Genomic DNA, 12393 nt, shown 5'->3' with positions numbered 1-12393 from the left:
TGGTTTTCAAGACGCAATTCTGTGTTTGGTAGACAGCGGGCGAGTGTAGTTTGCGCTGGGAAGGGGGCGGCTTTCGACAGGTCAATGTGGTATTTTCCATGATCTGATTTGCTACTGTAAGCGGAGTGGTTTGTGTTTTAAGACGTGAGGCTGCTTGTCTATATTCGTCCCATTTTTGTGGAAGTATTCGTCTTTGCCTTTCCCAGAAGGTTAACGCGTGTTGCTCTCTGCGGCATTGTATTGGTTCAATACCGGTCTGGGCTTCCATTGATGTAATCGGTGTTGATTTTGGAGCACCGGTGATGACGCGAAGGGCAGTCAGTGTTCTGGGCGACTTCAAGCTTGGAGGTGGTGTTTGTACTCGCAGTTATTGTAGCTTCACTCCCATATTCTAGTATCGGCCGGACATAGGTTTTGTATGTTGCTACCAAGACATCTTGCGTGGCGCCCCATTTTGTGGCTGTGAGACGTTTGAGCAGTCGACATCTCTTTGTGGCTTTCTCTGCAATGTCGTCGATTTGAGGTTTCCACGTCATTTTCTTATCTTTGTACACCCCCAGGTATTTTGTTACATCCTCTCTTTCCAGGTCGACTCCTTTGTATGTCAGCTTGACAGCAGTCTGCTTTGTTGAAAGGGTAAGTACTTGATATACGGTTTTGGTTGTACTGACAGTTAGGCAGTTTTTATCCGCCCATTTTTCTAGATTTTTGAGAGCCTGGTTCATTACTTCCTCGAGCGCTTTCAGACTGCTACTTGATGCCCATATTAGGAGGTCATCGGCATACAGGAGGGCTTCAACACCAGGTGTCTTTCTAATCATTGCGAGCACATCGTTTATCATTAGGTTGAACAATTGACAGCTGATGACAGCTCCTTGTGGCAGCCCTTGTCTTTGTAGTCTGAATTTGGAACAATGGTTGTGAAATTTGACTCTGATACCTTTCCCCGAGAAAAGATTTTATCCAATTGAACAGTTTACCGTCAATTCCAGACTTCGCTATCTTGTGTAACAGCAAACCTCTCCATACTGTGTCGTATGCAGCTTTGAGGTCTACTAGCACTGCAACTGTTGACATCTTACGGTGGAAAGCATCCTTGACTTTTTGAGCAAACTCGATTACATGGTATATGGTGTTCCTGTGTTTCCTGAAGCCAGCTTGTGCGTCGTCAATCAGTTCAAGATGGGTTATGGCTCGGTTCAGTCTGTCCAGAACCATTTTTTCGGCTACTTTGCATAAGGAGCTTGTGAGGGATATTGGCCGGTAGCTATCAGTCAGGCTCGGGTCTTTTTGTTTCTTTAGGGTGGGTATGACCTCGCTCTTCCTCCATTGACTTGGGACTCTTGAATTCCATGTTAGGTTAATCAAGTTCAGAATGGTGTTTTTGGCTGCGGCTCCCAGATATTTAAGCATTTCCGGGTACAACTCATCAATCCCTGCTGCCTTTTTCGTTTTTGTGTCAGAGAGAGCCGCTTCCAGCTCTGATATCGAGAAATCTTCTGTACAGATGTCCTTTATACTTTTGCTCATCCGCCGGGGAGGGGGATAGCGCAACAGTCTTGCGCTCTCCCTCTTATTTATCTTAATATTACTCACTTTTGTGTAGTGTTTACAGAGTTCGTTTGCTATATCGGCATGTGTAGTGAGTTCTCTAGCCATGCCTCTCATTGGCTGTTCTCATTGGTCTTATGGCTGTTTTATAGAATTTTTTCTTCAACTTCATTGGAATTTTCCTGTCACACAGCACACTACTCGCTTCCTTCCACTTCATCCATCCAGCCCTAATTCTACTGCATGCATCTCCATCTATTTCTCCATTACTCTGTATTACCGATCCCAGGTACTTAAAACTATTGCTTTTTATAATCAGTTCACCATCCAAAGATACCATTTTATTTGTAGTAATTCCATCTTTAAATGAGCATTCTAAATACTCTGTCTTTGTCCTACTAAGTTTTAAACCATTTTTCCTCGAGAGCTTGTCTCCACTGTTTCAGTTTTTGTTCAAGACTCTTTCACTATTTCCTACTAACACGACGTCATCAGCATACATTAAGCACCATGGAATTTTACCCTGTAGTTTCGCTGTTATCTGGTCCAAAACTAATGAGAATAAATAAGGACTAAGCACCGAGCCTTGGTGCAATCCTACTTTCACATGAAATTTATCAGTCTCTCCCACATCTGTCTCTAACACTAGTCGTTACTCCCTCATACATATCCCTCACAATCTTTACATATTCACCAGGGACTCCTTTCTTATTGAGTGCCCACCCCAGAATATCTCGAAGAACTCTATCATATGCTTTCTCAAGATCAGTGAAGACCATTCTCCAACTTCCATAATTCTATTAAATAAACCTGCTAGCCACCTTGTTCCTGTCTCTCCCAATGCTCTCTATACTTCCCCAGGAATATCATCTGGTCGTACCGCTTTTCGTTTCTTTATTTTTTGGAGCGCTTGAGCCACTTCCTCGTTTGTTATTTTGGTGACCATTGCTGCTGCTGTCTCCGTTGACTCCACAGGCTGTCTGTCAAATTCTTCATTTAATAAGCTGTCAAAGTACTTTCTCCATCTCTTTTTGACATCATTTTCGTGAACTAGTAATTTATTATTTTCATCTCGGATACATCTAATCTGATTAAAATCTTTTGCTTTCTTTGCTCTCTGTTTGGCTATTTTATATATCTTCGTTTCGCCTTCCGTGGTATCAAGTTGATCGTATAGGTTTGAATACGCTTCTGCTTTGGCTTTTGCTACTGCTACTTTCGCTTCCTTTTTCGCGACCATATAGTTTTAAAGATATGTGTCGGATCTGGTTTCTTGCCACTTTTTATATAACTTTCCCTTCTCTTTTATTTTTCCTTGTACTTCGTTTGACCACCACCAAGTCTCTTTATTCTCAAACTTTTTTCCTGACGTTTTCCCAAGTATTTCAATAGCAGTCTCTACTACTACTGGCCATCTTTCTCCAAATTGTATTAGGGCTTCCTTGCAAATTCCAACATATTTTGTCTACTATTCCTTCCCTGAATAGACCTTCTTTCTCATCTTTTAGCATCCACCACTTGATTTTTTGTGGTCCTCTCCGATATTTTGGTTTAAATTCACTTTTTACTTCAAGTTTAAATATTGGTGAATATGAGTTTGAAAAGATGGAACACTTCAAATACCTTAGGGTTTTGGTTAATGGAACTAATGATAGAAGCATAGTAATCTACGAAAGAATCCAGGTAGGAAACCGAACCTACTGGAAATGTGGAAATACAACAACGTCTTCAAAGATGAGAAGCTTACCCAGAATACTAAACTGAAAATTTACAGAGCAGCAATTAGACCAGTAATCACATACTTGTGGTGCTGAAGTAATGTGTCTGACACAGAAAGATAAAAAAGATTCAGGATCCTAGAGGTGGATGGTATTGTCATTAAATTTAGGTAATAATGAATTTAGAAAACTAATGAACCACGAAGTAAGAGAACATTTTAAAGGAGAAGACATCGTCCGATTTATGGGACAAAGAAAGATGAAATCCAGAAGACGTTATCAGAAAACTACCAAATGGAGACCTGTATTAGGAAGACCCAAAACTAGATAAGAGAACCAGATATTCGAGAACCTTAAGAAGATGGGAGCTAGAGAATGGGTAACCATAAGCAAAAACAGGAACGAATGGAGAACAATTGTAGAAGATGCCAAGTCACACAACCAATTGTAGGAAGAAAATGTTAATGCGGGATTCCCCGCGACAAATCAATCAGAAGAGCCCTAAGAGGGAGGCAATCACTCCGCTACTAGTGTAGATGCCATGATAATGATGAATGGCTGAAAAAACTGATAAAAATAAAATAATTTTTTAACACGAACATCAGATATAATTATAATAGCAACTCAAAAAGGAACTCCTCAAAGTCATCTTCGAGATGGGATATCATTTCACAAGGTATGTAATACACGAAATATAAGAAATTAAATTTGTATGAAATAAAACGCAAATATTTTAGTCTCATTTTATTATTTATTAGCTAACATATTTAGCCCGATCAAAGAACAATCTGACCCCAAAAAAAAATAAAGGAAGGATGACAATTTGGGAATAGGTAGTTGAAATTGTCTATTATTATATAAGAAAAAGTTTACAATTCTACATCCCCATTTTACAAAAAGGTGAAAAATATACACTCAAAATAAGTCCGGAATTGGATAAAATGACTAATTCTAAGCTACTTTTGTTAGAGTTTTTTCCCTAAGTCAATACTTTTCGAGTTATTTGCAAGTGAATATTTTCTTTTTAAACAGAAAAAAAAAACAGGTTTTTGGACGGTTTTTCGGAGATAACTCAAAAAGTAAGTATTTGAGCGAAAAAAAATTTCTTATCAAAAATATAGCTTATAAAAAACTGAAAAAAATGTTGTATGCTTAAGGTGTGTAGATCCAGTAGAAGCAGAGTTGTAGCTAATGAAAAGTAGGTTCTTCATCAAATTCCAAATCGAATATTTCAATGTGAAATAACCCAAAAACGGAGCACTTTTCGGGGAAAATTCATTTCAACTTTTTTAGTGTTTAAAAAAAGGTTTATTTTTGTTTTTTAAAAGAACTTGTAACATTAAAAGTAAGTGAGTTACGCTCAAAATATTGTTGCTCCCTTTTATTTTTTGGTAAAAAAATCACGAAAATCACCCCTAATTAGCATCACATCACAAGTTACTTTGCTTATGTATTATTTATATGATCTGTAAGTTTCATCGGTTCAAAGTATTTAATTTTGAAAAAGCTGTAGTTAAAATGGCTTGAACGAGTAACTAATCACGAGTTTAGGCAAATTTTGAACAGCCATAGCATAACCACTTTTTGTCAAAAAAGAAAACAAAAAATCAAAAATATTCAGAAAAGCAAAACGTACATTTTATTACTCTCTAAGATTTTTGGTATTACTAATAATTTTTAAGTTAATTCCATAAACAATTCCATTTTTTTTTTCAAAATTAAAAAAAATGTTTTATTTTAAACCCAATTTTTTTCAAAAATGAGCACTTTGAACCAATGCAACTTATAGATAATATAAACAATATCAAAGTAAAGTAACTTGTGAAGCGGTAACGATTAATTTTATTTGGGAAGCTTCAATTAGGGGGTGAATTTCGTGATTTTTGTACCAAAAAATAAAAGGGAGCAACGATATTTTGAGCGTAACTCACTTATTTTTAATGTTAGAAGTTTTTTTAAAAAACAAAAGTAAACCTTTTTTAAACACTTTAATAAAGTTGTAATGAATTTTCTCCGAAAAGTGCTCTGTTTTTTGGTTATTTCACATTGAAATATTCGATTTGGAATTTGACGAAGAAAAACCTACTTTTCATTAGCTACAACTCTGCTTCTACTGGGTCTGCAGACCTCAAGCTTACACCATTTTTTAAAATTTTTTATAAGCTATATTTTTCTAAGACTATTTTTTTCGCTAGAATACTTACTTTTTAAGTTATCTGCGAAAAACCGCCCAAAAACATGTTTTTTTTTTTGTTAAAAATGAACAAATTCACTCGCAAATAACTAGAAAAGTATTGACTTAGGGAAAAAACTCTATAGAACAAAAGTTGTTTAGAATTAGTCATTTTATCCAATTCCGGACTTATTTTGAATGTATATTTTTCACCTTTTTGTAAAATGGAGGGGATGCACAAAAGTGCTCTGTTTTTTTGGTTATTTTACATTGAAATATTCGATTTGGAATTTGACGAAGAAGAACCTACTTTTCATTAGCTACAACTCTGCTTCTACTGGGTCTGCAGACCTCAAGCTTACACCATTTTTTAAAATTGTTTATAAGCTATATTTTTACTAAGACTATTTTTTTCGCTAGAATACTTACTTTTTGAGTTATCGGCGAAAAAACGCCCAAAAGCATGTTTTTTTTTTGTTAAATTCACTTAAAGCATTCACTCGCAAATATCTCGAAAAGTATTGACTTAGTGAAAAAACTCTATAGAACAAAAGTTGCTTAGAATTAGTCATTTTATCCAATTCCGGACTTATTTTGAATGTATATTTTTTCACTCCCGAGAAAATATTTTTCACCCCGTATTTCCCAATTTTTGCAAAATGGAGGAGATGTAGAATTGTAAACTTTTTTGTTATATAATAATATACAATTTCAACTATCTATTCCCAAATTTTCATGCTTCCTTTATTTTTTTGGAGGTTTTCGTAAAATTTTGTGTTCCCTGATTGGGCTAATTGAGTATAGCGCTGTAAGTCCCAGAAATAATTTAAACCAAAAACGCGACAAATAATAACACATTTTTCCACATAATCCAGTTGAGAATACCCCAGTCATTCCAATTAATCATGGTATCTACAACAGCAGGCACGAAAATGCCTAAAATCGAGAAGAATATGGCTCGCGTGAGATCGATTAAGATATTCATTTTGCTCCCAGCAGCTGCGGCGATACTGATGATGAGAGGGACGGTTACTATTCTCATTATTACGTAATATATTCTGCCTTTTCTGTGAAATGAAATGTACAATAGAAAACATGAAAGACCTAGATATCCCAATGAAACTTATAAAGCCTACGAAAATGACGATGGAAGGATCGACTGCAGCAATAATAACAGATGACGGAATAAAAAAAATATAAAAATAGGAACTGAAACTGTTTCAGGAACTAGTTTCAGATTAACAGAAACCTATACAGTTTACGGGAAGAATTTGCGAAGTTATGTAAGGAAGCATCCAAAAAGGGTTTAGCAATAAATCAAAACAAAATACCTAATATGCTCAAGAAAAAATCCAGTTAATGTAATAAGTTTAAATATTGGTGAAAATGAGTTTGAAAAGATAGAATAGATACTTTAAATATCTTGGGATTTCAGTTAATGGAACTAGAAGCATAGTAATCAATGAAAGAATCTAGGCAGGAAACAGAACCCTCCGGAAATACAACAACTTCCTTAAAGATAAGAAGCTTACTCAGAATACTAAACTGAAAATTTACAGAGCAGAAATTAGACCAGTACTCACATACTTATGGTGCTATAGTAATGTGTCTGACACAGAAAGATGAAGAAAGATTCAGGCTCCTAGAGCGAAAAATAATTCGGGGGATAAGAGGCCCCCTAAATTTTGGTAATAATGAATTTAGAAAACTGATGAACCACGAAGTAAGAAAACTTTTGAAAGGAGAAGACATCGTCCGATTCATCAAGACATAGAGCTTCAGATTGATGGGAGAAATACAAAGGAGAAATGACGAAGCCGTTATCAAGAAACTTACCAAATGAAGACCAGTATCAGGCAGTCCACGAGGAAGACCCAAAATCAGATGGGTGAACCAGATAGTCGAGAACCTTAAGAAGATGAGAGTTAGAGAATGGATAACCATAAGCCAAAACAGGAACGAATGGAGAAAAATTGTAGAAGATGTCAAGTCACACAACCAATTGTAAGATCAAAATGTTAATGCTGACTGATTCCCCGCGACAAAAGAATTGGAAGAGCTCAAAGATGGCGACAAGCACTCCGCTAGTAGTGTAGATGCCATGATAATGATGAATGGTTGAAAAAGTTGATAAAAATAAAATAATATTTTAACACGAACATCAGATAATAGCAACTCAAAAAAAGGAACTTCACAAAGTCATATTCGAGATGGGAAATCATTTCACAAGGTATGCAATACACGAAGCATAAGAACTTAAAACTGTATGAAATAAAACGCAAATAATTTAATCTCATTTTATTATTTATTAGCTAACATATTATTGTGTAGGTATAGCGCTGTAAGTCCCAGAAATAATTTAACCCTTAAATGCCCAATCGGGGTCACTATGGGACCCCAGACATACATTTTTGGCTATAATATCTTTATTTGAAACATTTGGCAACCGCGCAATCAGGTATTTGTGTGGACGTGTCTCCTACGTTTTCTGTTAGTATACCACGAACATTCGTGAGGTGCAGTGGTCTGTAAGAGAGATTTAGATAAGTGGGGTCTCGCTGTGACCCCGATTGGGCATTTAGAGGCACCAGAATATTTTTATTATGTTTAACATTTTTCGTCAGTTTACATTGAAAAATGGACCGTAAGAGAATGAAAATGACAATAAGCGACCAAGAACATGAAAAAATTATCCGAAATATAGAAGAAGGGATATCAGACTCCGATTTCGACTATGAGATTACCGACGAATCAGATAGCGAAGAGCAAGATGTTTTTGAGGAAAATGTTTCGGAAACTGAGGACAATTTAGAAGTCAACAGTGACGAGGAATCAGATGCAGAACCTACCGAAGTGGACGATAATATTAGTGAGGTTAGTGGTCCAACATATACATCCAAATCTGGAATGCAGTGGAATAGCCTACCTTTCGTGAGATCCAAGAGGCAACAAAAAAATATTATAAATGTACATCCAGGCTTAACAAACTATAGTAAAAATTCCAACACGTTTTTAGACTATTTCAATTTATTTTTGACCGAAGAGATGAAGAATGTCATATGCCTTCATACTAATGAAGAAGCTGTTAGGCGTTATCAAGAGTGGAACGAAAAACATCCGAATAACAAAAAAGAGTGGACGGTACTTACCAACAATGAACTGGATAGCTTTTTAGGAGCACTTATCAAAGCTGGTGCTTTAAGGTGTGGGAAAGAATCGACACGAGAGATATGGTCTACAGACACCTCAATACGCCGGTCATTTTTTACAGCCGCATTAGCTAGGAACCGATTTGAAGAATTATCGAGTTTCTTGAGGTTTGATGACAAAGTGACCAGGGTGGAGCGGAAGGAACAGGATAAGTTAGCGGCGATACGAGTAATTTGGGACATGTTCGTCTCTAACTGTGACAAAGCCTTTGAACCATACGAACATATAACCGTTGACGAACAGTTAGTGAGTTTTAGAGGAAAGTGTCCTTTTAGACAATATATAAAATCAAAACCTTGCCGCTATGGGATAAAAATTTGGGCTGCCGCGGATGTTAAAACATCTTATTTATCAAAACTTCAGGTGTACCTTGGAAAACTACCAGGTGGTACAATAGAGAAAAATCAGGGATTTCGTGTTGTGAAAGATCTGGTGGAACCATATCATGGCAGTTGGAGAGGAATTACAACTGACAACTTTTTTACCAGTGTTCCTCTTGCTCAATATCTTTTATCTAAAAACCTTACTTTACTTGGGACCGTCCGCAAAAATAAACCTGATACACCACCACAACTAAGTTTGACAAAAAGACCTGCGGAGTCGTCAATATTTGCTTTTACTAAAAAATTAGCTATGGTTTCGTACATACCTAAAATACACAGGATGGTACATCTTCTTTCAAGTCAACACGATAGTGATATAATTTGTCAAGACTCTCAAAACAAACCCTTGATGATTTTAGACTATAATAATACCAAGGGTGGTGTTGATAATGCCGACCAACTGATTAGGGAATATTCCTGTAAAAGAAGAACTGCTCGTTGGCCATTCAGGCTCTTTATGAATATTATAGACATATGTGCACTAAATGCCTATATTTTATACATTGAAAAAAATCCTGATTGGAAGAAAAATAATTTTTCACGAAGACGTATTTTCCTGTTACAATTAGGGGCTGAGCTTGCTCGAAACAACATGGAAAAAAGAGCGAAATATATAAAACATAAAGCCTATGTACAATCTGCTCTAAAAGATTGTGGCATACCAATGGTAAACCCAACTACCGAAGTTGCAACTCAATCCGTCCATTCAGCTAAGAAACGTGCTCGTTGTTACCAGTGTCCGCGAAACTGTGACAGAAAAGTGAATACCGTTTGCTCTTTTTGCAAAAAATTTATATGCCAGGTGCACAGAAAAGAAGAAAAAACTATTGTATGTAAAAATTGCAACTAAAAGTTATATGCTTATATTATTATTTAATTTTAATTTTGTTCGAATTGAAAATAATTTGTTTCTAGAAAAGCCGTTAATTTTGTATGAAAAATAAATAAAAATTATTCAAATATGCTTAAAATTATTTTTAACCGTGTTTTCCTTTTAGTCAGTGCTAAATGACGTTACTAAATTGAAAATTTTAGTGGGGTCCCTAGGAGACCCCACATGGGCATTTATGGTTATTTTCATATCACGGGCATTTAAGGGTTAAACCAAAAACGCTACAAATAATAACAAATTTTTCCACATAATTCCACAGTCATTCCAGTTAATCATGGTATCTACAACAGCAGGCACGAAACTGCCTAAAATGGAGAAGAATATGCGGCGATTCTGATGATGAGCGTGACGGTTACTATTCTCATTATTACGTTGTATATGTTCTGCCTTTTCTGTGAAATGAAATGTATAAGAGAAGACATGAAAGACCTAGATATTCCAATGAAACTTATACAGCTTACGAAAATAACCATGGAATGATCGACTGCAACAATAAAAACAGATGGTGGAATCACTAGTAGAAATCACTGGTAGAAATACCAACTGGAATACGACAAGGCAACTCTCTATCAACGTTGCTATAGAAGGAACAATAAGAGCTACAGAAATAAAAGGTACAATTTTATTCTAACATCGACGTCGCAACTTGAGGCGTATGCTGACGATATAGCATTGATTAACAGAAGCCTAAACAGTTTAAGGGAAGAATTTGCTAAGTTATGTAAGGAAGCATCCAAAAGGGGTTTAGCAATAAATCAAAACAAAACAAAATACCTAACACGTTTAAATATTGGTGAATATGAGTTTGAAAAGAGAGAACACTTCAAGTATCTTGGGGTTTCAGTTAATATAACTAATGACTGAACCATAGTAATCAATGAAAGAATCCAGGCAGGAAACAGAACCTACTGGAAATACAACAACTTCTTCAAAGATGAGAAGCTTACCCAGAATACTAAACTGAAAATTTACAGAGCAGCAATTAGACTAGTAATCACATACTTATGGTGCTGAAGTAATGTGTCTGACACAGAAATATAAAAAAAGATTCAGGATCCTAGAAAGAAAAATAATTCAGAGGAAAGCATTCTCACTAAATTTAGGTAATAATGAATTTATAAAACTGATGATGAACCACGAAGTAAAAGAACATTTGAAAGGAGAAGACATCGTCCGATTTATGGGACATAGAAAGGAGAAATTCAGAAGTCGTTATCAAGAAAATTACCAAATGGAGACCAGTATCAGGCAGTCCACGAGGAAGACGCAAAATCAGATGGGAGAACCAGATAGTCGAGGACCTTAAGAAGATGAGAAATAGAGAATGGGTGACCATAAGCAAAAGCAGGAACGAACGGAGAACAATTGTAGAAGATGCCAGGTCACACAACCAATAGTAAAACCAAAATGTTAATGCGAACTGAGTCCCAGCGACAAACGATTAGAAGAGCCCAAAGAGGGCGACAATAACTCCGCTAGTAGTGTAGATGCCATGATAATGATGAATGGCTGAAAAAGTTGATAAAAATAAAAGATTTTTTTTAACACGAACATCAGATATAATTTTATAATAGCAGCTCAAAAAAGGAACTTAACAAGGTAATCTTCAAGATGGGAAATCATTTTACAAGGTATGCAATACAAGAAGCATAAAAACTTAAAGTATATGAAATAAAACGCACATTTTTAGTCTCATTTTATTATTTATTAGCTAACATATTGTGTATAGCGCTGTAAGTCCCAGAAATAATTGAAACCAAAAACGCGACAAATAATAACACGTTTTTCCACATAATCCAGTTAAGAGTACCCCAGTCATTCCAATTAATCATGGTATCTACAACAGCAGGCACGAAAATCCCTAAAATGGAGAAGAATATGGCGCCCGTTAGATCGATTAAGATGTTCATTTTACTTCCAGCAGCTGCCGCTATACTGATGATGAGAGTGACGGATACTATTCTCATTATTACGTTGTATATGTTCTGCCTTTTTTGTGAAATGCGAGGTTCAATTTTCTTCCAGGTGATTTCAGTTGGTACGTAGTAAACGAGGCAGAAGCTGAGTATCATTGTCAGGGTGATGCAAGCTTGAACTATTTGTGCTGGCCTGAAACAATCAGTCTATTAACTATAACTAAACAACTACTATCTAAAATTTATATTTTAGTACAGTGGAACCCCGATAAGTTGGCCCCCGAAAACCCGGAAGTCCGGCTAACCCGGACCAATTTTTATCAGACAAATATTTCAACAATTCAAAATAAAAATGTATGTATGTAATATAATATTTGAGAGATAATGTGTATTTGTGTAATTTGAACTGTACGATAATAAATTGACTCATGGCACACGGAGGCATGGCAGAGCGAGGTTTATTGTCTTGAATTATCGGAAACCACAGGCATCTGTAGTAGTATTCCTTTATTTATTTCAATCAAACTGTCTTAGCATTGTTTAAAAAAGA

The 12393-nt window shown here is 35.9% G+C and overlaps 1 protein-coding gene across 3 annotated transcripts in view; it reads right to left on the bottom strand.

Moving 5' to 3' along the window:
- Nucleotides 1-11610: 11610 nt before the first annotated feature.
- The window catches only part of LOC114328092 (proton-coupled amino acid transporter-like protein CG1139), a 170757-nt gene continuing 169974 nt past the window's right edge, over nucleotides 11611-12393 (bottom strand). For all 3 annotated transcript variants that reach the window (XM_028276848.2, XM_028276850.2, XM_028276849.2), the window contains exon 9: nucleotides 11611-12036. In XM_028276848.2, coding sequence (XP_028132649.1) covers nucleotides 11628-12036 — 409 coding nt within the window. In that variant the 3' untranslated portion in view covers nucleotides 11611-11627. The remainder of the gene's footprint in view (nucleotides 12037-12393) is intronic.

Source organism: Diabrotica virgifera, chromosome 3 (assembly GCF_917563875.1).
Source record: "Diabrotica virgifera virgifera chromosome 3, PGI_DIABVI_V3a".
NCBI classification, from domain to species: domain Eukaryota; kingdom Metazoa; phylum Arthropoda; class Insecta; order Coleoptera; family Chrysomelidae; genus Diabrotica; species Diabrotica virgifera.
Note: the sequence above shows the minus strand (reverse complement) of the source record. Positions and strands in the feature narration are given on the sequence as shown.